Source organism: Lates calcarifer, linkage group LG12 (genome assembly GCF_001640805.2).
Source record: "Lates calcarifer isolate ASB-BC8 linkage group LG12, TLL_Latcal_v3, whole genome shotgun sequence".
Lineage (NCBI taxonomy): Eukaryota > Metazoa > Chordata > Actinopteri > Centropomidae > Lates > Lates calcarifer.
In genome coordinates this window covers 22,875,814-22,903,705 of record NC_066844.1, presented here as the reverse complement: position 1 = coordinate 22,903,705, position 27,892 = coordinate 22,875,814, and the positions used below count along the sequence as shown (strand labels likewise).

Below are 27,892 nucleotides of genomic sequence, written 5' to 3'. Positions count from 1 at the left end.
AATCACATAAATAGCCTATATTATCTATTAGTGCAAAACAGTATGTACAAACCAACTATAAACCAATCCAACTAAATAGCATATTATGCAAATTAGTATGGAGTGTATACTTTATAGTATTAGTGTGGAATCGGGAGATATTTCTCGCTCAGACTACAAGCAAATAAAGTGGGAAGAAAATATGTAATGAAAAGAAAGTTGCATTTGCGTGACTTTCAGAACAGATACTATAAATTAAGGTACAGTCTGTAATGAAAACTGTCGTGTTAAGTTTAGCCGAAACTGAAAAATAATAAACACGAACCCCTTTATTGCGCCGTTGGTATTGTTTTTAACTGTGTTGTCCCACTATACATGAACGCATCTTAGTAAATGACACGCCCCCTCAGTCTGTTAGTTTCCGCCCACAAAGTTACTCAGCCAGGTGACAGCTGAGCCAGCAGGGAAACACCAAGGCTCTACTCCACGCAGCATAACAGACAACATATCGATATTTAACAGCGCCAAATCAACGTAGGCCACTTACAGTCAGATACATAATTACTGCGTTTGTTTTTCTGTTTTTTTAAACGTATACGTTATTTGAAAAACCTCTCTTCCTCGTTGTTGCAGAGAAGCCAGCTAGCGGTGGTTAGCTTCGGACGTTACTACCAGAGGAGGCTCAACGGTTGTTTATATTTCTGTCCAGGTAACGTCAGACAACCGTCAGCATGTCAGAGCCGGCCGGCGAGGCGAAGTTGGAGGTGAAGCAGGCGAGCAAGGAGGTGAAAGAGAGCGAAAACGTGGCGGAAAAATATTCAGCCATGACCGTGAGCAAAAACAGCGAAATGAACATGGGAGAGCTGTCGTCAGTGCTTCAGCGCTGTGCCCACTCACAAACCAGTTAAAAAGGTAAGACTTCAGCCAAGTCTGCGCATAACATCACATTTACATGGTAGAAACTGATTGCAGGACGTTATACAGTCTGGTAGATTAATACACTGCTTTCAGTTGTACAAATATTGTGCATGGGGTCAGTTGTAGACCAGGAAATGTTATTTGAAATAGCGTTACAGCCAACACTATACTAGATAACAGACAACCTTCAGTCCTTTGGTAAATAAAGAGAATATCCTGCATGTTAATGCTCCACTTTTAAATGGTATATTCATTTTAATGCATTTGAATTTACTCTCAATGCAAAATGCACCTCATAGCTACACCAATACACCAACAATGATTCATTTAAGACAGAGAAACTCATCTGGATTATCTTTCAGTCTTACACCTTACTCAGAGTTTACACCTCACACCCACATCTTTCAGTTTATACATTTGAATTTGCATTAATTTTTTTGGGCCTCCACTTCAACTGACACTTATAGTTCATTTTAGCATTTACACATGGACAATATGAAATTCCTTCAGCACTTCTTTCAGTATTTGTATTTCATCCTCCGCTTCAACAAAGAAATGCATGGGCAATGGTTCACTTAACAGAGAAACTAGCTAACTGTTGCCAAATACATCCTGTACTGTTTCATTTCCCAGCAATATCCACCTCAAGGAAACAAGATTTGTTCTGTATGACACTTACAAAATAAGACTCACATTGACTGACACTTTCAAGGAACAAGGAAGCCTTGAACCTTGAATTCTTTGGGGTTTGAGAATGGAAAGTATTTGCATGCCTCATTGAAGCTGGTGTGGACAATTGAATGCCAGCTTTGGACAAAATACATTTTCTAATCTCTCTTTACATGGTGCAAACTTATTGTTCAGCTGTGATCAGCAATCTGTCAAATGCAAAGTTTCAACACTCTCAGCTCAAGACTTATTACTCAGCCTGGCAGCCTCATTATAGGCCAACTGTTTCATATCCTCATTCTCTGTTTGAGAGGGACTTAATATTACTGCGGTCATTAGCTTGCATTATAGGGATCCCAAACATTATTTATTTTTTGTTCGGGTCAGTGAGTGTAAGAGAGGTCCTGTTGGAATGAAATCAGTTCACTGGATGTTTGGGAAATGTTTACACAAGGAGTGGGTGCCAAATAATAAAGCAGAAATCAGGTTATAGTAATATAGTTAATCTAATTTACCTATTATCTTGTTTGATCCTACTAAGAGTAGAATATGTGCAGGAACTCTTTCAGAATCCAAAGAAAGCAAAGCTATACTCCCAGACACGATGGAAGGACTAATATTCTGCTTCTGAACAGTGAACTAGAGGTGACTACTGTAGACATGAGTTAAATTGTGGTAAGTTTTGTAAGACACAGCAAGAAGAATGACAAATTTAAGTAATGACTGTTTTCATCTGTCCTGTGAGGTCAAAGGTAGTTCCAGCTTGTTGGGAGGGTAAAAAGGGGACTGTTGCTTTGTCCATGTGGTTTATCCCCTCTGTGATCCAGTCTCGAAGCCCAGGAGACAACATTTACTCTGCTAACCCAGAAATGTTTGGCCTAGGTAAAGCTATTATACTACAGATGTTCAGTTGAATGGTTATGTCCTGTAGTTAATATTTAGGTATTGACGGCTCAGTTAAGTCGAAAGCTTACAAATGATTATACATGGGAATTAGGTTGGAGGTCATGGTTAAGTATGGGTTTGGTGTGGCTTTTGTTCTAAGAAGATGGTTACGCAAAATCATAACTACTACTTAACTACTTTTATCAGTCATGCCCCTTTAATCATATTTGTTGCAGTAATCTCTTTGAGGGATATTTAAAAACAAAACAACAGTGGTTAAGTAACAAATACTGTTGGCAAGGGACAATATTATAAAATATTTTAGGAAAGAGCACATAGGTTTGTTTTAAACATTGTTAAAGACATGCACATTTCTAAAATCAATGAGGAGACTGTTCAGAGTATGGGAACAAGTGGTCTAAATGTGGCATCATCTAGGCTTTTGTCTGCTTCAGCTTTATTATTCCTGAGGGGACATTTATTTTGCAGTCAGGTGAAACATAAAACACACAGAGAGAAACATAAGATGCAATAAAACACCATAAAAGTACCTAAAACATATTGTAAAGATCTGATATGTAAAACAGATATTAAAGGCCATCATGCCAGCTCACATAAAACAGTGTACACCAAGTGACTGCATAAAACCTGGAGTACTTGCTGCCATCACATTCATCCTACATGACCTCAGCATTAGTAGTGAGGACTCTAAGGCACTGAATGAGTACTTTGATTACCAAATCTAAGTGAACTATAACTTCGGTTTCAGTCAGGCTTTAGGACCCTGTAATCCACACTGCCCTGTCCAGGAGAAATTATGTGGTGTCTTGTCACCTTAATCTCCAGAAAACAGCTTCACATTGTTCTTTGTTGCCATGTTATTTACACTGGTATGTGGAGGGTTTTCAGTATCAGTCCTCAACCTAGAAACCAGAGACCGACCTAACTCTTATTCAGTGATATTAATGACAGGAATGGCACCTCACTGACAATGTAGTCTGTAGGCCGACCCATTAAGGTCATTTCATGCACTGATTCTTTAAATATCTCCTTTTTTTGCTGAGGCCAAAAAAGAGTTTGAGATCTCACCTGGCACAGTAAAGAAAATAAAAACAAAAACATTTCAGAAACTGCTGAGATGTAGAAATCTGCCTGTCCTCTTTTCCATACTTGGGCTCACTGCCTTGCCTGTGAGAGGATAATGTTACTGCACCTAGAGGAATTTTTCTCACTGGCTCATGTTGCTTCGATGCATGCAAAATCCCTGTCAACACAATCGTTTCTGGTTTAACTACTCTGACAGAAAGTTAGCTGACCAGGCATAAATATGGTGCAAACACCTAAAACACAGGTTCCTTCTTCTTACAGACATACTTTCTGTGTAAGTATGTAATAACTGCTCATTTGGATGCAGACAAATAAAGGATAAGCATGAGATGATCTGTATGTTTTTGGATTGCGGTAAAGCTATGGTAAATTGAGGGGATGGACACAATTATTACACAATCATGAGTCAGATGGTGCCATCCAAACTAAAATTTGGCCTGGGCAGCTTAATTTTGGAACATCAGTCTTGATGGTGCAATGGGTGTTGGGCTGCGGCCCAACATCTATTTTTGGCAATATAGCCAAACAAGCTTACTTGTATGAGAAGGATTATCATATTGCCAAAGTGTTTTTAGCAAAGAATTTCATTTGTCTTCCACTACATCCAAATCTAGTCAAGGCCAAAGCTGTGTACACAAGCAAAGCCTCAAGTAAAACAAAAACAGTCCAGTTCCAATATCTGCTAAAGCAGCACAGCTTTACATTTTGTAGTTAGGTCTGTATCCATTTAAAATTACGTTGGTTTAACCCCCCCCCCATGAAAGCACTGAATTTACAGTGTTTAACAAGACTTTTGTTTATTTTAGCAAATCCAGTTTGTGGAGGACAAGCAGGAGTTCAGCAGGTTCCCCACCAAGGCGGGTCGTCGCTCCCTGTCCCGCTCCATCTCCCAGTCATCCACAGACAGCTACAGCTCTGGTAAGATGGAGAAACAACCTGGTACACGTGTGCGCCAAAAAACTGTCGTAGTCTGATTTATTTGTCTAGTCCTCACATGAAAAGTTTCTTAAAAAAGAAATTAGTCTTGAACAAAATGATCATTGTTGTCCAGCATTGTGTCATCTGTTTACTCAGTAGTGTCTTTAATTTGAAACCTTGTGTCCCTCACAGCTGCATCCTATACGGATAGCTCTGATGACGAGACTTCACCACGGGACAAGACGCAGGTCAACTCCAAAGGCAGCACTGATTTCTGTGTCAAGAACATCAAACAGGCTGAATTCGGCAGACGTGAGATTGAGATCGCAGAACAAGGTAAGACACAGAGAAGATGCAGTTACATCGCCACTTATTTTAAAGATCTGATCATCCTTCTGTTTGATTTCAAATGCTGCCTAGATGAATAAAATTTAAAAAATTCTGCATTGCTGCCTTTCACACTCATCCCCTTTTATGTTGTTTTCAGACATGTCAGCGCTGATCTCACTCAGGAAGAGAGCACAGAGTGAGAAACCGTTGGCAGGTGCCAAAATTGTGGGCTGCACTCACATCACTGCCCAGACTGCAGTAAGATTTCTCTCTGACATTTAGCTTCAGCGCCCAAGCAAAGGCTGCAGTGTGATAGTGCCTCTTAATCAGAATAGGATTTTAGGTCAAGTTTAATCACAGTGTCTGCACTACTTACTGCACAGACAAGTTTTTATGTAACTTTACACAAACTCTTGTATTATCTGAGTCTTAAATTCTTAAAGAACTCCTGGTTCATTTTAAAATTATGTGTTACTGAATAATAAAATGCACAAGCGATTGATATGTAGTATTATTGATGAGTGAATAGCTCTTCTCTCTCTTCTCTCTCTCTCTCATCTCCTCTCTTCACCTGTTGCTCACCTTTTTGTTTTCAGGTGCTGATTGAGACTCTGGTGGCTCTTGGGGCTCAGTGCCGCTGGACTGCCTGTAACATATACTCTACACAAAATGAAGTGGCTGCTGCTCTTTCAGAGATAGGTGAGCAGTGGAGACAGTAGAGAGCATTCAGTTGGAGCTCAAACACCATCACTCATTTTACCTGAAATCCCATATGTGCTGGTGATAAGCAATGGGCAATTTTGTGAGGTTGAATGAAAGTAATGGAAATGTTTTTTGCCCAGAAATCATGCTCATTATAGTTTCACTTAATTACAAATAATAGTATGTTTGTAACCAGACCATGTTACTATTACAAGCACAGGTGTTCTTTGCCATGTGAGCATCTCATGTCTTTCAGAACCAGGGATACTGTTTGGAAATGTTTAATTAACTCTTGAGAAATCAGCTCTGCAGAGATAATGGGGACACATAAGATTTGCCATTTACTGAAAGAACAGAACAACCTGAGCCCTTTATCTGTGGTTGCTATGTGATGGTTTAAGTATGTACTAAATTTCCACAGTAGAGCTTTCATGATCTGACAAACTGAGGGGGGTTACTGCAGATTTAGGAGTCACTCAGTTGAGATCATGGGTCTTTGGATTTGTGTCCACTGTTCAGTAAATTATTGCTGTGCATAGTCCACGACATGTTGAGTTGTTCTATGGGGGAAAACATTTTCATTAAACTATAGGGCGCATTGAAAGCACAAATGTCTGTGAATTTTGAACAGTTCTCCATCTCACTTTTACACTCAATGATGATATTATGATATAATGATACTCCTATAATCTTTCTGTTGCTGCACCAACTATAATTCACTGCTACAGTCTCAGTAATTTTGCCCTCATTCATTGTAATACATCAAGTTATGAAAGTATTTATTTAATGGTGGCATAGAAGCTCCAATGGCGTCTCTCCAGTTTCTGTTTTGGAAGACAAAATCAAGATGGCTGACAAACACGGTATTGTTGATGTAAGATTTCTGAAGATATTACCCATCTGTTATGTCTCAGGTGTGGCTGTGTTTGCCTGGAAGGGGGAGTCTGAGGATGACTTCTGGTGGTGCATTGACCGCTGTGTCAACACTGAGGGCTGGCAGCCTAACATGGTATGTGGGAAAGATGAAAATGTGAAAATGAATGTGTGATTTCTTTTGGCTGTGAGCCCAAAAGGAGATAAGCAGTGCCAGGCTTTACAATGTATTTTATTCTCTGTCAGCACTGTCTCTTTACTAACACTCATGTTCATAAAGAATAATCATAACTTTTTCCTCTTACCTGTTAGATCCTTGATGATGGAGGAGACTTGACACACTGGATGTACAAGAAATACCCTAATGTATTCAAGAAGATCAGGGGCATCGTAGAGGAGAGTGTCACTGGGGTTCACAGGTAATTTACTGTGTAATAGACATGCACTTCCTGTAAATATTTAATTACACACAAACACAAAGTGACACGTCCCTGTCTTCTTCTTTGTAGGCTGTATCAACTGTCTAAAGCTGGAAAACTGTGTGTGCCAGCAATGAATGTAAATGACTCTGTGACGAAGCAGAAGTTTGACAACCTGTACTGCTGCAGAGAGTCGATCTTGGACGGGTGAGTAAGCTTGAGTTGCAGGTATTTGATTGTTGGAAGGCTCAACACCAGAACAGTTTGTTTATTACACAGCTTTGCAATGACTGTTCAACAAAGACCTGTCTTCATACTGTGAAAACAACAGAGAGTTAAATACATTCAGAACTACTGAAATGAGCGTCACTGTTCAACAGTAGAGGGTGGACGAGCTCAGGAAACATTGGTGTCATTGCAGTGCTCCTTTCAAATCCACATATCACCTCAATGGCTTTTTAAAAAGCTGCTTCTTGTGGTAAACACTGCAGGCTCTGTGGACTGTGCTAAACAGTCAGTGAAGCAGCCAGAACAAACATGTTATATTTATTACCCTGCTGTTAATTATCACCAAGGCAGCATATGAATAGTCTTGTACTCTTTAACAGTGTCTCCAGAGTAGAGAGACTCTGTATCGGGTCAGTGCTTTCCCTTGTCCCCACGCATAATTTATTGCTGTTCCCTCTGATTAATTATCTTCAAGGTACACTGATGTCTTGTAGCAGGTGTTCTATTATGAGTTATGGCACTAAATGTCAGCATCATCAGACCTTCAGATTTATTGAACTGGGATATTTAAGGAACAGATAATCTGTTATGTAAAGGATGAAACCTTTTATTCCACAGACTCGTCATATTATCCAAAACAATAGAGATATAGACATAGACAACTTTGTGCAGACATTGCCAAATAACACTTTACTGCTCTATCATAAAAAGATGCCAGATTTTTGGAGCAGGACAAATACAAATTGGCAGTTTTTCACTTCTGCAAAATGTGCTAATTTTATGTCTCAAACCTCTCTAGCTTGAAGAGAACCACAGATGTCATGTTTGGAGGCAAACAGGTGGTTGTATGTGGGTACGGTGAGGTAAGATGGTGCTTTTAACACTAACATACCTAACATACCAAACTAATGTTGATCATATAGCTGTGAAAACATTAAAGATGATACACTGCAGTGCTAACAACTCATACAACACAGGCTATGGTGTTGTGACACGGATGTCATTATATTTCATTGCAAAGGATTTACAGGCCAGTGAACATCTTTGTCTCACTGTTGAGTGTAGAGGATGTTAAAGAATCCATCTTTGCAGATCATTGAGATTAACACAGAGAGACCTGGTGGTGTTGTAATAAGGTGGTTTGTGTTCACTGATAAGAGTAACTCCCCTATTAAGCTGAGAGTAACCGGAATACATAACTTTGCCAGTCATGCATCACATTATTTTGTCTTTGCAGGTTGGAAAAGGTTGCTGTGCTGCTCTGAAAGCTCTGGGAGCCATTGTCTATGTTACAGAGATTGATCCCATCTGTGCCCTGCAGGCCTGGTGAGGAAAACAAGAACTGGGATGATCTCCATGCTGAAAGTGTTGACATATACGAAGAGGAGAGATGGCAGCAGGGATAACAACATAGCACAGCTGCTCCACTTAGCCAGAAACTCTGCTTTTAATTATTTAACAACATATTGTTACATAACTAAGTTCAGCTTATTCTCAGCTACTCAACAGTAACACAAGGGAGCCCACTGGATTTTAGTTGCGTGTCAATAAATAATAGATACTTTCCTGTTTGTCACTGCCCTCACTGAGGCTGAATGCTGAACCTCTAATTTCATTTGTGTGTGAACAGCATGGATGGATTCAGGGTCGTCAAGCTTAATGAGGTCATTCGCCACGTTGATGTCATCATCACATGCACTGGTAACTTGATGCACATACTTGTATGCAGTATACAGTAGTTCACGGCCCTTTGTACTGTTCCTGAAGGCTCTGTGCTTATTGTGTCCCATGTGGCAGGTGATATACACTGATTGAGTTGAATGATTGTGTCTACTTGTAGGGAACAAGAATGTGGTGACCAGAGATCAGCTGGACCGAATGAAGAATGGCTCCATCGTCTGCAACATGGGGCACTCCAATACTGAGATTGATGTGGTAAGCTGGTGTTTACGATGGAAGAATTTCAAGTTAAATATATCCTCCAGAAACCTTGTCCTTAAGGACAGGTCTTTCACATTGTGTTGGACTATCACAAACACAGTGAGACTGACTGATACACTCGTCTCTTCCAGGCAAGTCTTCGGACCCCTGAGTTGACCTGGGAGAGAGTGCGGTCTCAGGTGGACCACGTCATCTGGCCCGATGGCAAGAGAGTTATACTTCTAGCTGAGGTGACTACATCTACGTGTCATGATACATAATGTTGTTGAACATGTGATAAATTTGATCTAAGATCTTTAGTTTACTTGTTAGTCTCATTAGTGGGAAACAAATTCATATCAGTTTACTCAATCGCTTGACATTTTAAGCAATGGAAGCACAAAACACCAACAAATATAACATATAACACATCATATACACAGAACCGCTATTTATACAACATACAGCAACCCAGCAATCCATTCTCCCTTTGCAAGCTCTCGTATGAAATAATTTGCACTCCAATAGTGAATTATGGAAACTTTCAAATAGATAATTGATATACCATAGCACCCCTATAGACCACTCAAGCTTCTCACACTAAATGACTGATCAGTCTCAGTTTCTGGCTTGTGAAGAACACAGCAGCATGTTGATGTGTGGGGTTACATTATGTTGGAAAAGAGATACTTAAACATAAATGCTTTTTGGTTTGTTTTTGATAACATGTTTTCTTCCGTAGGGACGTCTTCTTAACCTCAGCTGCTCCACTGTCCCTACATTTGTCTTGTCCATCACAGCCACCACTCAGGTAACATATTAATACAATAGCAGCTAATGACACACAGTAGTTATTGCTGAAGTCCACTGCAGACTGCAGAGTAGATAGGGTTCATCATGGGCGGTAATTATTTGGCCGTCCTGGCAGACGGGCTCTGACCTGGAAATGTCATCAGTGATAATAAAAACAAGAGAGCAACAGAACATATTTGAGCTTGCATTTATTGCTCTTCATTAAATTCATACTGTGCATCCATTTCCGACAGTGTTATTAATGCACGTTTGTTTTCAGGCTCTGGCCCTTATAGAGTTGTACAATGCTCCCGAGGGACGATACAAGCAGGATGTTTACTTGCTTCCCAAGAAGATGGGTAAGGACAGAGATACTTAACCTCGACCTGTGGTATTTAAGTATTTGAAGTCCAATGAGTAACATTACTCACGGCTGTAGCATGAAGTGTGTGAATTGATTTCTTCCTCAGCCTGTCTTGCATGTTAATTTTGAGATACAAGTTTAAGACATGAGATGAGAAGGAAATTGTAAACTGTCCTTCTCTGAACTTACTCATGGCCTCTGGTGATGGTGGTGCTGTAACTGATGACCTAAGTCGGGCTGTGACTACTAAATATAGCTCTACCCAGCAGACATGAGTTGATTTCTTGTGTCGAACTCTCTCTAAACTAAACCGTATCTGTGTATTGCAGATGAATATGTTGCCAGTCTCCATCTGGCTACTTTTGATGCCCACCTGACCGAGCTTACTGACGAGCAGGCAAAATACCTGGGTCTCAACAAGAATGGTCCTTTTAAACCCAACTACTACAGGTACACCTTTACTTATAATATTGATTTCATTCATCATCAGTTCATGTATGGATTTTGTGCTGATTAAATAATTATTGTTGATCCATGTAAAATTTCCACTACAAATTATTAGAGCCCAATCTCATACCTTAACATCAAATATTTTACCAACAGTCCTAAAACATGAACAGTTTCTTACAGAAAAAGGCAGCTAAGTCCTCATATTTGAGTAACTACAATAAATGGTTGCTTTGCTCTTGATTAATAGATTGTCTGGTGCCCGCAAACACACAAAAACACATTTAACATCATCTTTAAAAATTGTTTTTAATATCTTCTCTGTTAAGCTTTTATGAACTAAACCTGTTTTTGGTGTTCACAGGTATTAGTCTGGAAGGGAGCCACCATCAGCACACCCATGTGTGGACGGTTACCTATCCCTATCACAAATGAAAGATTTATGTATATTGTATTTTGTACTCTCCACAGGATGCACAGCTTATATTTAGTTATATTTTACTGATCACAGCAAGTTTTGTTTCACTTGCTGCTTCCTACAGATGATGGACATGGCACCCAGCTGGCTGTAAAAAGTCAGTACAGTCACTACAGCACTTAGATCTTCTGTTTATTTTCTGGTGCATCCATTTCCATTCCTGCTGACTCCTGGTTTTAGAGTTCTGATAGATATTGAATAATGTATCAGTATATTGTGCCAAATGACTGTGACAGGGAAGAGTTACAGTTGTTGTGAAATGTTAATGGTTAATTATGAAATCAGTTAAACCTGCATTAAGCGACATTTTTGATCAAAACATTGTATTAAATTCCTCCACGTGATTATAAAGGGTTACTTAAAATGAAAATCCACAAATCTTTTTAGCCACTTTTAGCTCATTGTTCTGGGTCTCTTATTGGCCTCCTGTAAGAAGCTGTTGGCAGCCATTTCCATAAATTGAACCCAGACAAGTCAAGTCTCGCACAAAACAACAGAGAGCCGATGTTAACCCCTATTGCAAAGAGAGTCAAACAACTTCTTCCTAAGTATGTGGACCGAATTGGAGCTAAAAGGCTAGTAAATATTGGACTTAAACCTATCAAGTGGCCAGACATTTGACTAATTAGATGTCGCTGTGTGTCTGCTGGGTGTTGTAGTAGGCAACTGTTTGCTTACAAATGAGCCATAACAACTTAATAAGCTGACTATAAATCAATGCTGTGTGTCTGTGAGTTTGTCTGGGAGTCTTTCTACCGCCTGGTGGCAAAAAAAGTCGCTCAGTGCAGCTTTACAGGTTTCTCTGTTTGTTGTGGCAGCACTTACTCGCTTCATACATTCCATCCACAAGAGGAAATGTCCTGACCTCTATAGTACCATCACCATTACTGCTAACATCCACGAAATATGGGTACATAGGAACCTCAGTACTTTTTGACAATAGCAAACTTAAGAAGAGAGATCTGCATTTATTTTCTTGAAAAGGTGTCTCCATTTTAGAGGTTTTGGTATCTGGTTAAAAAAAGTATCTGCACCTCAGGGCATTCAAATATCTCAAATTATCTGTAAATACATTTTTAGCACATCTGCACCGTCTGACCTTTAGCATCCTTGTCTAATCTTACTGTCATTCTCTTGAAAGTACTATTTACAGTAGAGGTGTCAAATAGGTTTAGATATTTTGATACTTTATGATCTATGCCATCTGTTAGGTTTACCTGTCTAGAGTAAATTGACTATTGCAGCTATGTAAATTCTGCATAATGCATGTGGAGGAGTGTTGCATATACAGTATGTTTATACTGTATAAGATGTAGTGTCTGATGAGGCAGTCTAATAATAACATTTGCTGAATTGCAACATTGAGTTTGTTAGATTTGTCTCTGACCTTGTGTTATTTAGAGGATTTCTGTTTTTGAAGTTTTTAACAACAGAACAGTAAACTTAAAATGCTCTGGGCCTAGACATGGATAAGCTGTGTTATCTACACATTTGCTTAGACAGATGTGTCAACTTTACCTCTATGTTATCTTGCTCTGTTGCACCATTATTATAGCTATTCTAATAACACAGCATTGTATTTTATTTCATGAAAATGTTCATTGTTTAAAAGGCTTAAGCACTGTTTAGTAAGGCTTGTTAAATGCACTATTTCATTATACCACATTTATTTCTCTATATTCACATGTAAGGTTTTTTTTTTTTAAATTAGTGCCCATGTTGGAAAACTTGGTTGAGTGATTCTTTTTTAAATTCAAACTATATAATGTGCAGGTAGTTGTTGTTCTTGCTGAATTTGAAGCTCTTTAACACAATTCAACATGCTGTATTTTACACTGTATTTTACTCCAAACAGTTGACAGTATTACTGTCCCTGCCAAGGGATCAGTACCTTGTTACCTTGTTAAGGTGTTGCTCCACATTCAGTATCTGTTTTCATTACCCTTCTAAAATCTTACAGGTAATTCCTGTATTTAATCTCCAGTAATTTCATTTTTTAAGGTTGTTTTTTTGTCACTTACTGCTGTTTATTGAATATTAGCCTACATTGTGCTACTATGAAGTGCTTTCATCTTTGCACTAGCAGCTTTAAGGGCATTAGAGCCAAGGACATTTAGTGAGGACATCATTGTCAGCAAGGAGCACTGTAACCATGGTTACTGGTCAGTTGACAGTGCCTTGTGACTCACTTAGTAATTTATATTCACATGTACAACTGTGTTTTTTCCCAAGTATGGTAATGCCCAACATGGTTGTTATTCTGCAATATACAATAATAGCTATGCAGCAAAACATATTCTGTTTAGTCAGAAGTATTTTGCTTCTGCAGTGTTGGAGAGTTATTAAACAGTGTTTTACATGACCTAAATATGCATTACTGTAAAATCACTAACAGTTTTAGACATTGGTGGGCAGGATTTTACATTATGGTGTTCTTATGTGCTTTTTACATTTATTTTATTGTATATTTTTCATTCCAGATTTTTTTCTTTCAACAATCATATATTGTAATTACTTACAGTGTTTTTTTCATAATAGTACATGCCTTTTATCATAACTTCCTCCTGCTTTAAACAATAATAATGGTGATTTCGCCCTAGCTTAAACTCTATTACAGAGACAAATGAATGTGTTATTTCTGGGGCAGACAGCTTGATGCTTGTCAAACTGAAGTAAATAAGCATACCACTGTGACTTGATTTGACAGCTGGTCACTCTTTTTTTTCTTTTTTTTTGATGTGGAGACATAGTTCTGCAAATAATATATTAATTATAAAGTAGACCTATATTTTCAACACTGTATCTGTATTTTAGTTTGAAGAACACAATTTCAGTAGTATACATCTTGTTAAATTTCTGTGCACGATTCCCTTTAATAAACTGCTGTTTAAATTTGAAAATGGTTCAGATACATCATTTCACGAACACGATTAGGCCACATCTATCCTGCAAATGTATTGCCCGTGGCCTTCATGTCACAAGCACAGGTAAGTAAAGAGTACAGTCATTACTGGATGAGCAACCAGGCAATGGGCACAGTGCAGGCGGTTTCTCGCAGACCAGTTCTCGCGAGAAGACACTGTATCTAGAAAATAATGGACGTCGGTGGGAACGGTGGTGGGCTACCTGTAAACAATAAACAGAGAGCCATGCTACCCAACAAAAGTCGGGGAGAATTTACCCGCAACCCAAGGAAAGACTCAGAGGTGCGTAGAAAGAAGTCTGTGATTTATTTTCAGCAAACCATGAGCAGACAAGGCCTTTTCTGCTACACAACGTTAGCTTACTTAGCTTTGGCAGGCTAATGTAGCCTAACTGTCAATTTCTATGACTCGGGAACGTAAACTAACGACAGCAACCGAGGTTCTTGAAGTATTTGAATAAACGTAGTCACTGTGCAGTGTTTCATTTGTGGTTTACTTGTAGTCAGCTTACATAACGTCGTACAGCAGTGTAGCATAACAGAGGCTAGCTAGCTGATGTTAGCTTGTCACAGGCCAGACTGAACTGACTTGGCAGGAACCCGGCGACTTCGTGAAAACTGAATCTTTCAAGTCCTGTTTAAAAGGCCCATCTTCTCCAACGTAATTGTCAGATGTTGTCATGTAGTTTCACTGTAGATATGTGTAACAGGAAGTCCACATCTACTTGCAAGGAAAGCAAAGCGAGGAACTGAGAAAGATTTCTAATGGTGCGAGAAAGTCACTTCCAGTCTCTGCCCTGTTGTCATGGTTTGAAAATAATCTGACAATATATTGAAGAGACGCAAATAGAAGACATTGGATTTCTAGCTAAAACCAACGTAGCTCTATGCCATAAACCGGTGTATCATCAACAGGTAGTTATTAAAAATGATATACTCCCTAACAGTGGTGGAAGAAACACCACCTTTACTAAAGTTGCAGTAGAGACTCTGCAATGTAAAATTAAGGTATTATTATTGATACCTTAAGGTATAATCATCTTTTTAATGTTACAACTGGTCCAGGTGGAAATAAATATGTTATATACAGTTGGTTAGTTTAATTGACCATCAAGGGAAAGTCAGAAAAGGGGTGTGTGTGTGTGTGTAGTTGGTATCTCTCTGTCATATGTATTAGTTTCTTTAATCATAATTCCATATAATGTGTCACAGGGGATGTCAGAATCTCCCGACCTGGAGTTTGAATATGCTGATACAGACAAGTGGGCTGCAGAGCTGTCAGGTGTGTGGTTTGCTGTCACATTTTCTCATCATGATCACAGATATTTCCTGAACTCATCATTCTTTTAAAATTTCCAACCTGTACTGAATTCAGATTATTTATCTGCTCTTTATGTTTGTTCCAGAGCTGTACAGCTACACTGAAGGACCAGAGTTTGCACTTAATAGGAAGTGTTTTGAAGAGGAATTCAGAGCACATGGTATGTAGCTGAACTTACACACACACAGTCACATCTCAATTAATTAATCATGAATAATCTATTACATCAAAGACGAAGAAAGTACACACAGTTGTCAGCTTATTGGCTATATCCAGGTAAAAGTAGCGCAACCTACAGTCTGACAACAAATCCTCCTCCATGACAGTACAATGTTCAGTTTTTGCCGAGGAGATGTTGATTCAGCTGTATTATGATTTTGGAGGATGTTGTTTGTGATGCTGTTGCCACGCTACTAAACTGTCAAGTGAGTGTCTGTATACTACAGTTTATTATATCCACCTCTACTGTGCCTTAGTGTCTGATAAAAAGTGGACCGAGCTCGATGCAGCTCAGCACAGAGCTCATGCGATGCGCCTGTTGGATGGTCTGGAGGTGATCGCCCGGGAGAAGAGGCTGAAGGTTGCCAGAGCCATTCTTTATATGGCCCAGGGTCAGTCCACATCACTGGTTTAGCATTTAATGATTGCAAATGAATGAAGTCTTTCAAGTGGCACTGATCAAGGAGGTTATTTACATCTTTTTTCTTTGTAGGAACCTTTGCTGAGTGCAGCTCTGAGGTTGAGGTGCAACACTGGATGAGATACAACATCTTTCTGCTCTTGGATGTGGGGACCTTCTCTGCTCTGGTGGAGCTGCTCAACATGGAGATTGAGTATGTTCAGTTTTCTGGCCTTGCAGGAGTAAACCTGAATTTAAAATAGCTATAAAAATATTAGAAGATTATAAAATATTATTTGACATTCAGAAGTGCTACATCTTAAATGTATGACAGTCAGTCAAAAAGTTGAAAAAGGTGAAACTAATTACCAAAAAATGTGTATCAACTGTGACAGAAATCTTGTGAGCTGGGTTACTCATGATGGAAGAAGTTTCAGGAGAGTAGAGATGAGTAATATAAGTTAACACTTTGTAATGCCACCCAAATCTGACGGGAAGACAGTCTATCCTGGAGCTGAAGTCCCCTGTGTTATGACTCTCTACATCATATCTTTACAACCTTAGTTGCTTATGGCAGCTGTTGTTGGGGACTGGGCCAGCTTGACTCTGTCAGAGTCCTCAAAGCTAATGTAGAGCGAGATGATGAACTGTTGCTTTAAAGGCTTCTAAGTGACCTGTAGAAATGCTATCTAATTCTATCTAAGAGGGAAAAATTTTTGTGTGGAGAATCTAATATTATATCATCCGTTTTTTGTCTTTCAGTAACAGTGCTGCCTGTAGTAGTGCTGTGAGAAAACCAGCCATTTCCCTTGCAGATAGCACAGATCTCAGAGTGCTGCTCAACATAATGTATCTGATGGTTGAAACAATCCAACAGGATGACCCGGCTGACAGGCCTGAATGGAAAATCATCAGGGAAACCTTCAGAGCAGAACTGGGTACATTTTTATCACAGTATGAAAGGCTGCCGTTGTGTTATGGACATTAACAGAATCGGCCATGTCAACTAATTCCACTCTGGCTTCTTTAATCCAGGATCTCCTCTGTTCAACAACGAGCCCATTTCTGTCATGCTCTTTGGTATGGTTACCAAGTTCTGCAGTGGTCATGCCCCCCACTTCCCAATGAAGAAGGTGTTACTGTTGTTGTGGAAGAGCATACTGGTAAGAGATGGACATCTGTAGCTCATGATTTAAATTCCCCAACATTATCCTACAGCAGACACATTAAAATCCACCTCCTGTCCTGTTTCAGTTTACACTCGGAGGGTTTGAGCAGCTCCAAACCATAAAGGTTCGAAAGCGCGAGGAGCTGGGTCTCCCTCCTCTGCCGGAGGACAGCATCCGAGTTATACGCAGTATGAGGGCGGCCTCTCCTCCTGCATCTGCATCTGACCTCATAGAGCAGCAGCAAAAACGAGCACGGCGTGAACACAAGGTAGTCATCACTGCTGATTCCTGCTCTCGCACCAAACATATTGTGGGTTAAAGGTACAAGTAAAACTTGTTTTCTTTCACATGCGCAACACAGTGTCTTTATTGTTTCCTTGTTTGTTCCACAGGCGCTCATCAAACAGGACAACCTGGACGCATTCAATGAAAAGGACCCGTACAAGGCTGATGACTCCCGTGAAGATGAGGACGACAATGATGACAACGACAACTCTATAGAGACAGAGACTTTCCCGCTAGAGAGGGACGAGGTGATGCCTCCACCTATTCCTCACCCTCCATCAGAGAGGGTGTCCTTCCCCAAAGGTCTGCCGTGGGCTCCTAAAGTCAGGTACTGTTCAGTCTGACTTGTCAGTAATACTGTATTTGTAATAATTTGAAGAATCTAGAATAAACATTTAAAGATTATCAGTTTAAGTCCTGCTTTGTTTTTGTCTTTGCTCCATCAGAGAAAAGGACATTGAAAATTTCCTGGAGTCAAGTAGAAGTAAATTCATTGGTTACACTCTTGGAAGGTAAGTTTGCCTTTCGTTGGCCACAACAAAAGTGACGTAACAGATCATACACTGTACACTGAACAAAAATACCCTCACACTATATTATGTATGTGCTTAAATAATGAATTAAAGCAGAGTTATTTTTGTGCATGTCTTGCAGTGATACAGATACAGTTGTTGGCTTGCCCAGGCCGATTCATGAGAGCATAAAGACGTTAAAGCAGGTATTGCATTATTTTTATTTATTTATTTTTTTTTACAGTATTTCAGAGAATATCTAAAGAGTTTTACATGGCTATCGTGCTCCTGGACTTAAATTTATCACCCTATTTTTCCCAGCACAAGTACGTCTCCATAGCTGAGATACAGATTGCAAAGGAGGAGGAGTTTCAGAAAACCCCTCTGTCTGGTGTAAGTGGAAACAAAAATCATTCACTCCATCTAACATTTTGGTAATATGTAGTAAAACGCACGTGTTTCTAAAGAAGCAGTGTAGTACACTGACTTCACATATGGTAGAATAAACTCTTTATCCTTTGTTTCGTGATAAAATTAGTGTCCTTTATGTTGTTTGTTTTCTGCTTTATCATCTTCAGGGTGAAGAGGAGGTGGAGATGTGTGCCACTGAGCTGCTCTATCAGGGAATTCTGCCCAGTTTGCCTCAATACATGGTCAGTGTCTGGGGCTGGGGACTTTTCAATGACAGATTATTTTCTGCTAATGTGGATCACTCAGTACAGTTCATTACTTCACCTAGTATTTATTATTTACTGTGGTGGATCTTCTTTTTTCCTTTTGTTGAAGTTGAGTATTCAAATCATTAAGTTAAATTTACTAATACAGAATCAGATGAGGCGTGAGGTACCACAACCCTTGCTGATAATGACGGCTGTTGTTAGGTCAGACAGATAGACGACAGAGACTGAGTGTCCGTCAATCCATATAGATTTATTTGCACCAACACATAAAACAAGCAAACTGAGTTTTCTCAGGTGAAGAAGGAAGATGTGTTACAATATTTTGTAGCCTTCTCTGGGTGGTGGCAGTCATTTCCTCTGCATGGATCTCTAGGGTATTTCTAGACCCAGACCCGAGCAAAATTTCATAATGCTAACAAACACAATAGCTTGTCCTTTAAAATTTACATTTTAAGTCAATGCCTGTCCTGTTTTTCAGGCTTCAGTTTTTCATTAATTAGTACCTAGTCATGATGACCTGGCTGTGTGCCCTTCAACTTTATAATTAATATTCTCTCCAGAGATCAACCCAGCGTCACTCCCCAACAGTCAACATACCACACTCTGACCACTGAGAAGACTTGGTGCACACAGCTGTCAGTCTTTCACTAATATTATTAAGATAAAGTCGACAGAAGGATGTGGATTCCTGGAACACAGTTCACATAACAAGATGGTTGTTAGGACATCTGACTGCTGATCTAGCCCCTCAGAAGCAGGCGTGAACCGCTATTGTAACTGATACATGGCGTCTCTCCTTTAATATTAGATTGCTCTGCTGAAGATCCTGCTCGCAGCTGCGCCGACCTCCAAAGCCAAAACAGACTCCATCAACATCCTAGCAGACGTGCTGCCGGAGGAGATGCCGTAAGTGATGATGGGGAGGGTTTACTGGTATCTGCTTTACTTTGTGACGTGAATGTTGGTATATAACTCACGTTACTGGAGTTTGTTTCAAACATGATTATATAAAAAGTACTGTGGTTATTCTATCAGCTGATTATTTGAGCTGAAAACATTTGACCTACTCTCTTTATTAAACAGCAGCAGAACAGGGGGTAACTATAAAAAGACATGTTCACAGTGTAGGCATGTAACCACACCAAAGAATAGTCCATGATTGTATAGCCAAGGTTCTGATTTGCAGGTTTTAATGGGTTTTTAAATTCACTCTGAACAGTAAAGACTGGAGTTTAACTGACCTGACCTGACCTGACCTAGATTTTTGCTGTGAGGCTTCTTGAAGAGCTTCTCATTTCCTCTGTCTGCCTCTGCAGGACCACAGTGCTGCAAAGCATGAAACTTGGTGTAGATGTCAATCGACACAAGGAGATCATCGTAAAGGCCATCTCTGCAATCCTGCTGCTGCTTCTCAAACACTTCAAACTGAACCACATCTACCAGGTATGGACATCACACTCACAGCTTGGTGTTCCATGCGTCTGTATTAGATACTTCCCCCCAAATACTTGAGCATGTTGAAGCAGTTCTTCTCCTTTTTAACTGAACACTGTATGTATTTGTTCACAGTTTGAGTACATGGCTCAACACCTGGTGTTCGCCAACTGCATCCCTCTCATTCTGAAGTTCTTCAACCAGAACATCATGTCTTATATCATAGCTAAGAATAGGTACTGTCAGGGCCTCTTTTAATAACAAAAATCATGACTCATATATTCATAATAAATGTCTGTTAACTGTACAGAAATTGCATTTATTTCACTGCTCTCAATTTTCTCTCCTGTAGCATTTCAGTCCTTGACTTTCCATACTGTGTTGTGCATGAGCTCCCGGAGTTAACAGCAGAGAGTCTGGTGAGTTTAATTCTGTTCTGCAGTTGCCACTGTCTTGTCATGTCGTCAACTGTTGCATTGACTGCTCATGTCAAACTTCTCAGGAAGCAGGAGACAACAATCAGTTTTGCTGGAGGAATTTGTTTTCCTGCATCAACCTGCTGAGGATCCTCAACAAACTCACCAAGTGGAAACACTCCAGAACAATGGTGAGAGCACTTCACGTCACAGATAAATCATATATAAAACATTTAAAGGTATGGCTCTCAACATGGATCATTTCTCTCCCAGATGTTGGTGGTTTTTAAGTCAGCTCCCATCCTGAAGAGGGCGCTGAAGGTCAAGCAGGCCATGATGCAGCTCTATGTCCTCAAGCTGCTCAAGGTGCAGACCAAATACCTGGGACGTCAGTGGAGGAAGAGCAACATGAAGACCATGTCTGCCATCTATCAAAAGGTCCGACACCGACTCAATGATGACTGGGCTTATGGAAATGGTGAGTGATCAATACATCACACCTCAGAAAACAGCAGAGAAAATAAACATGAGATTAATTGGATGATAATGAAACAGTCCATGTGTATTTATACTCAGAGCAGACGCTTAATATGATTTGCTGTCTCTCCTGGTGCAGATCTGGATGCTCGTCCCTGGGACTTCCAGGCTGAGGAGTGCGCTCTGCGGGCCAACATTGAACGTTTCAACAGCCGCCGCTACGACAAGAGCCACAGCAATCCGGACTTCCTGCCTGTGGACAACTGTCTGCAGAGCGTCCTGGGACAGCGAGTGGACCTGCCCGAGGACTTCCAAATGAACTATGACCTTTGGCTGGAGCGGGAGGTCTTCTCCAAACCTATTTCCTGGGAAGAACTGCTACAGTGAGAATCAACCCCTTTCAACATCCTCATGGTTTATTTTCAAAATATATAAAACTGTTTGAATCAGGGGTTCAGAGAAACCACCAACAGTGCTCTCGTAGATCAAACCTTGATGAAAGCATTATGTTACATGTTCTGTACAGACTGAAGATGACTGATGTCTTTGAATTGTTACATTGGATCAGTGTGGTTTTACAGTTTGATCAGGGCTCCAACCAAATGCTTTTTGTGATGAACTTTTGCCTTTCAGAATTTTAGCATTATTGTAATTTCAGTCCGTTAGACTTTTCCCACACTAATGCTACCCACAGTTTTTTTTTATATTAAACGGCTGATAATTAATTCAGTGCTAAAGCCTGCTCCATTTGTGGACGTAAACTCAACTCCTACCTGAACCATTTTCACAGGTGTTTGCTCTGTGTGCCTCTTACCTGCTACAGAAGGTCAGTAACTTTGACCTGGAAGCACTACACAGTTCATTTTATGTTTTAAATGGTGGGAGGTGGCAGGGCTCAACACCGTCACGAAATAAAACATTCCTTGGATTCATCTCTTGAGATGAGAGGAATGGGGTGGAACTTTTTAGTCATAATTTCTACTAGTCTTTACCTGACGTGGGTTACACCTCTGTTGACCTGACTTACCCTTTGTCGTTCTGTTGTATTTGCAAATGATTTCAATTTTAATTTGCATTTTCTGGAATGTCTGACCTGAGTGCTGCCTACACACCTACACCTCTGCCCTGGGACCATTCACACAACGCACAGGCTTGAATTTCTACATTAGGAGTATCTTGGTTTATTTTGTTAAAACTGGTGGCATGTGTTGCCATAATTTTGTTGTGTGAGAGAAAACGAATCATCAGATCTCTGGTTTGAGATGAGTGTTTGTAATCAGACTGGTGTTTTGAACTGAAGTGGATGATTTAAGCGGAGAAAAGTAAAATTGCCAGTTACAGAACCATTTTCTTTTTCTATTTTGCAACTTTGTTTTTTGTTTGTTTTATTATATGGGTTAAGGAAATGAAAATACATGTAAATTGTGAAACTTATTTATCATGGCTTTGTCTGTTTTACATGGACTTAAATACTGTAATAAAAGTATACTGTCATTTATTTTTCTTGATTCTCTTTCAGACTTCATTAAAATTAATTTCTTAAGTTTGCATTTTGCCATGGTGACACAATTATCTCTCACATTTACAGATGGTAAGAAACTTTATTAATATTACTTCAGATAGGTGACAGAAGTGTAAAATACCCACATTTGAATGTCTTGACATGACACTGCCACCAACTCAGTGGAGCCATAAGTATGTTTGTTGCACTCATTTTGACCACAGAGGATATTAGGTGTCCAGCTTTCTAAATGTGTGCATCACAGGGAAGCAAGTAAGATGACAATTATCACAAATATGAATCATGTGCTTTTCTTTTTCAAACCTTTTTCTTCATTAAATCTAATGGAGAAGTTTCAGAACAGCATAAAACTGGTAAAGTTATGACAGGAAATCACATCTGAACATGATGCCATTCAGTGCTGATTTGAGGTGCTTGGTGGGTTGAGGTTAGATACTGAGAGATAATATGAGAAAGCTGGTGAGAGTCAGAGGTGGTGAGGAGGATGTGAGTAGAAAAATGAAATACCTGTTGCAGAAGTCATGTTTTAAAAACGTATCTGATCAAACAACTCCCACTCCTAAAGCATCACATCATCACTTTTGTCTGTTCAAATGTTTTAGTCACACCCATCTCCACCCAACATGGAGGGAAAAAACCCCTCAGGCATACAGTACTACTGAGTGAGGAAACGAAACAAATTTAAACCAGCCCGCCTCTTTCTGCTCAGACATGTCTCGTATCCCAGTACAGATGAATCGCCTCTGCTGTCGGATCTGCAGCGGGGTCCTCAGGGACCCCGCGACTGTTCCCTGCGGACACAACTTCTGCATGCAGTGCATCCAGAGCTGCTGGGACCGGGACAAGAGGGAAAACTGTCCCTGCCGCTGCCCCGAGTGCGGTCATATGTTTCCCACCACGCCTCAGCTGATCAAGAACACAACTCTGGCGCAGCTGGTGAGAGACACGGAAAAGTTTGACAGTGGCACTGAGAGGACGAGGCAGCGGCGGCTGTCTGGAGAGTCCCCGCACGCTCCGAAGAGACCCCGGAGATTTACGGTGACAGGAACAGGAAGCGCGTTGTGTTTAAGACACAGAAGCCCCCTGGATGTTTACTGCTGCACCGACGAGCGGACTATCTGTGCGGTCTGTGCATCGGTTGAGCATGGAGGACACAGGATTGGCTGTGTGGGAGAGGAACGGAGGAGGAAGCAGGTACATTAAACAAACAAGGAGAAACTGTGATGTCTGACCTTTTTTTTTTAAAAAAAGTGAGTAACATAAGAGGGAAGCTTTACCAGCTGTAAACCTGTTGAATATGGGAGCATATGGGTGATTGGACGAGTTTCTGGAGAGGTGTAGTTTGACCCAGAGGATCACCTGCAGTGATTAGAGCCATTCAACTGCCATGTACAAAGAAATCTGACTCATTGCAGTTCATCCTGTCTTGCCACCTCTCGTAGTAAAACAGCAGCATAAGTTGCACCTATAGATCTGTGGTGTTTTTGATCTGAGATGACAAAACTACCAGACAACTGGACAGTGGGTAATTTACATTTCCTACCATTTGAACAACAGTCAGTGTGGGTTAGGATGATTGGAAGGTCGCTAAATATGAGCAGAGTGGTAAACCAGCAGAAAGATAATATGATAACGATGGGGAATTCCTTCAAAAAGGGGAGGTGGTATTCTAGAGCTAAGCCTCAGAAAAGGAGTCAAGCAAGGTATAGAGAGCAGCTCAGATTCCTGCCTGTGTTTCATGAACCAGCCTCAGTTTACTGTGTTATGCTGCATTTTACAGTAAATCTAATCTATTTTTGCAATATGGTCAAAGGTATTTGAAGTTGAGACAATTCTTAGCAAAACAAATGTTAATTAACATCAGATTCAGAATGGCTGTAACAAAAAATTATTACACAAACATGTTGTAAAAAATAGGGAAAACTAGGGAAAAATACTCCACAAACAACCAGTCAAACAACACAACAAAATGATTAATTATTCTGAAGAAATAATGTGTATGTCCATCCACCAAATGTTAAAGGAGGAGCTGGAGAACACGCAGACAAGATCCAAACAGATTCTCCAGAAACAAACAAAGAAACTGAAGAACGTGGGGAAGATGCTCGACCAGATTCAGGTGAGGAGGACATGTGACCAAAGTGTCCTCTCTATAGAGTCCACAATCTGAATAAATACAGACAGATACATCAGCTTGTGTTTAAAACAGGAGGAGGCCAGACGAGCAGAGGACTACTGTGAGGCCGTGGTGGTCAGTGTCATCGAATCCCTCCAGAAACATTACCTGTCGGTGAGGGAGCTGATCGGAGCTCAGGAGGAGGTGGCGGTGGCTCAGGTCCACACCTCCGTACGGACCCTGATGGAGAAGATGGAGGAGATGAAGGAGAGGGAGGCTGAGCTGGATCGTCTCGCGCAGACTGACAACGATGTCCGTTTCCTGCAGGTACAGTGATCATCACCTGTATCTTTGAACAATAGATGATGTCTCTGTCCCTGTGTCTCTAACCCCGACCCTCTCTCCTCGCAGGAATGGCCGTCACTGCAGCGTCTCTGTGAAAAAGACCACTTCCACCTTCTCCACGAAGAGGATCCACTCGTCCCCTTTAGGATTACAAAGAGAGCTGTTGAACAACTGGGGAAGCAGCTGGAGGAGATTTGTGAGAAAGAATTTGCCTTAATTACTGAAATGGGTATGTATTTTTGTTGACATCCTTTAATATTGTCAACAATCACTGCTTTTAATACTATTGATAATATCTGTGCCTTTATTTATTCCAGCTGACAGTGGAGAGCAACAGGAGTCAACAGAAGAGACAGAGGAGGATGACACACAGCAAGGATGTGAAGCCAGCATCTCACAATCCCATGGTTGGTTTTAAACTAGTACCAGACTGTTGTGACTTTTGTTTTGAAATTAAGAAGAATGATTTCTATAGATTAATGCAATTCTACCATACTATATTAATGATTTGAAATGCACTGAAAACCCTGTTCATTAAAATGAAACACACCAGGCCTCATATTGTGAAGTATTGTTCTTATTCCACAGGTTATCAGTAGTTTCATATGTCAGATGGATCTATGGTAGAAATGATGAATTTTTTTCTCCTTGTGTGTATTTAACGGTGCTCGGCGCTTCTGCTGTTACATACTCAAGATTCTGACAAAGTTGTGATGTTGAAAAATGTGTGTGAAGTGTGTGTTTTACAATAAAAAAAGTAAAAGCTGCAGCCGTTCCTCTTTTACTGGAAGTATTTAAAGTTTGTCTTTTTGTGAATCACCCCTAACCTGGAAGACAATAACAGAACAGAATAGTAATAAATAAAACAGCCATCCTCCCATAGCCATGCAGATAATATTTTACCCAATTTCTACTGATAAAAAAGTCATGAACAGTATTAACCACAAGGTTTGTGTAGCTGTTACAGGAACAGGAAGCTTGACTGTTGATTATTTTTTTTATATATTATTTTTTCATTGCTGTGCACTACAAATGAAGTGACTACAATTTATTGTAATGGAGAAATCTTAAACACGAGTAACTAAAAACCTGGGAGACTGTTTTTGTTGGTTATTTATTTGTAATTTTGGTGAACTGACCCTTTAAGGTACACACATTTTGATATGTCATAGCAGAAAAAGCAGAGGTGTAGTTAATGCTGGCTCTCTGTCATGGGTTACACTTGATTGGACTGAACTTTTGCTTCCTGAGCTGACACTAAACGATGCTCTGATGTTGTCTCACAGTTTTCCCTGGAGCTGTCGTCGCTGTGACAGAGCAGGACGTGGAGCCCACAACCAGAGCAGAGTTTCTACGCTGTGAGTTTATCTTCTAACATATCAGCACTTTGGTCCACCATAGTCAATCACACCTGGATTCTTAAAGTGCTGTGTCTGTCCTCACATCCTTTTCTTCTTGATCTCAGATGCATGTGAGCTCACCCTGGACCCCACCACAGCCCACGAGGACCTGGTCGTTTCTGAGGGAGATAAAAAGGTGAAGCTGAGCCCTCAGTTAGTGAGGAACTCTGCTATTCGCTACCCAGAGAGGTTTGTCCACAGGCGGCAGGTGCTGTGCAGGGAAGGACTGCAGGCCGAGCGCTGCTACTATGAGATAGAGGTGGAGGGGGGCAAGGCTGAGATCGCCCTCGCCTACAGAGGAATAGACAGAAAATCCCGGGGCAGGCTGTCAGCGTTTGGGGGCAGCAAAAATTCCTGGAGTCTCGATCGATCCACAAACTACTCTATGAGTCACAACAGCGGCAGCGTCCAGCTCACAACGTCCCCCGGTCATAACAGGATCGGGGTTTATCTGAAGTTCAGAGAGGGAACTCTGACGTTCTACGAGGTGTCAGACTGCATGAAGTTTCTTTACAGGGCTGAGGCCATGTTCACAGAGCCGCTGTGTCCAGGCTTCTGGCTCGGAGAGAAATGTTGCATCAGGATCTCTGATTTGAGACAGGGCGGACTATAAACGACTGAGGCTGAGTTAGATGCTGGGTTACACAGTCACTTCCTTCTAGTTTGTAGCAGACTTCCTTTAACCTTTCCTGACTTAGAAAACATTTCTGACAATGCAATAATCACATTTCCAATGTAAACTTAATCATTCACTTTTTACTATGACAGATTTATGACTCAGTCGTGAACCAGAGCTAGAATTGCAGCCTTGTGGTTATATATCTTTGCCATGTCTGTCCAGACTTATATATGTAGTGAAGACTTTGTAGATATTTAATAAAATATATTAGGTGTATTTATTAATCCCCTAGGGGGCAATTTTGTGGAGCATCTTGTACATGAGACACAGTAACATTTAAACAGACAAATAAATGTTACAAGGGAGATAAATGTAGAATCTATAAATAATACTGATAAATATTTGTGAGGCAAATTTGGGATTTGTATTGTAGGGATATGTAAATGAAATTGATTTGCCTTTGTTAAGCTTTGTTGTTCTTGTTCTACTCTGTGTCTACTCTGTTAGTGTGTGAGTACACTGAGAGGAACAAAAGAAAAAGTGAAATTCCTTGTACGTCTTCACACGTTTGGCCAGTAAAGCTGACACTGACACAAAGTTGTAGCCATGATAACAGATGATGCGATAAATATGGGTGTTGCTGCACAATGTCATCACCTCATTGCTTTATCCTATTTGACATTTGTGTGAAATTTTGTCATAATTAGAGAATGAATTCTTGAATTATGGCCAAAAAGGGGGTTTGTGAGGCCACAGTGACCTTGACCTTTGACCTTTGACCACAAATTCTAACCAGGTCATCTTTGAGTTCAAATGAATGTTTGCACCAAATCTGAAGAAATCCAGAGAATGGGCCGTACATACAGACACTCAGACAACTGTAAACATGACTGTCACTGGTCATGAGGCATAAAAACTCAGAAATCTGTCAGCGGCTTGTCCACTCATTTTTATTATTAATATTTTTGGTGATGTTCACAATTTTTTTTTTAACAATAATTGTCAGTATCATACAATCATAATAT

General features: G+C 40.3%; 2 protein-coding genes and 1 pseudogene across 2 annotated transcripts; all 3 read left to right on the top strand.

Annotated features, from left to right (window-relative positions):
• The first annotated feature begins 385 nt into the window (after positions 1-385).
• Positions 386-13,929, top strand: LOC108886471 (S-adenosylhomocysteine hydrolase-like protein 1; annotated as a pseudogene).
• Positions 13,930-14,062: 133 nt separating this feature from the next.
• On the top strand, positions 14,063-22,363 carry strip1 (striatin interacting protein 1). Its single transcript, XM_018681355.2, has 20 exons — positions 14,063-14,235; positions 15,165-15,234; positions 15,359-15,433; positions 15,750-15,884; positions 15,986-16,106; positions 16,655-16,830; positions 16,928-17,055; positions 17,147-17,329; positions 17,454-17,674; positions 17,793-17,858; positions 18,001-18,064; positions 18,180-18,251; positions 18,437-18,511; positions 19,347-19,444; positions 19,855-19,981; positions 20,108-20,208; positions 20,325-20,391; positions 20,475-20,579; positions 20,662-20,866; positions 21,005-22,363. Exons 1-20 carry the CDS (start codon positions 14,125-14,127, stop codon positions 21,250-21,252), a joined length of 2,448 nt encoding a protein of 815 aa, XP_018536871.1. The 5' UTR covers positions 14,063-14,124; the 3' UTR covers positions 21,253-22,363.
• Positions 22,364-22,790: 427 nt separating this feature from the next.
• LOC108886469 (tripartite motif-containing protein 16) lies at positions 22,791-27,034 on the top strand. Its single transcript, XM_018681354.2, has 7 exons — positions 22,791-23,581; positions 24,411-24,506; positions 24,597-24,830; positions 24,915-25,077; positions 25,166-25,255; positions 26,135-26,206; positions 26,314-27,034. Exons 1-7 carry the CDS (start codon positions 23,099-23,101, stop codon positions 26,859-26,861), a joined length of 1,686 nt encoding a protein of 561 aa, XP_018536870.1. The 5' UTR covers positions 22,791-23,098; the 3' UTR covers positions 26,862-27,034.
• Positions 27,035-27,892: the final 858 nt, after the last annotated feature.

What these genes read in the sequence shown, in the direction of transcription:
- strip1 (XM_018681355.2), top strand. Translation starts at nt 14,125, where the DNA reads ATGGACGTCGGTGGGAACGGTGGTGGGCTACCTGTAAACAATAAACAG. An exon ending in GTGCTGCCGGAGGAGATGCC is followed by an intron (nt 19,445 to 19,854) that starts GTAAGTGATGAT and finishes CTGCCTCTGCAG; the next exon opens with GACCACAGTGCTGCAAAGCA. An exon ending in AGTTAACAGCAGAGAGTCTG is followed by an intron (nt 20,392 to 20,474) that starts GTGAGTTTAATT and finishes CAAACTTCTCAG; the next exon opens with GAAGCAGGAGACAACAATCA.
- LOC108886469 (XM_018681354.2), top strand. Translation starts at nt 23,099, where the DNA reads ATGTCTCGTATCCCAGTACAGATGAATCGCCTCTGCTGTCGGATCTGC. An exon ending in ACGATGTCCGTTTCCTGCAG is followed by an intron (nt 24,831 to 24,914) that starts GTACAGTGATCA and finishes CTCTCCTCGCAG; the next exon opens with GAATGGCCGTCACTGCAGCG. An exon ending in CAGAGCAGAGTTTCTACGCT is followed by an intron (nt 26,207 to 26,313) that starts GTGAGTTTATCT and finishes TCTTGATCTCAG; the next exon opens with ATGCATGTGAGCTCACCCTG.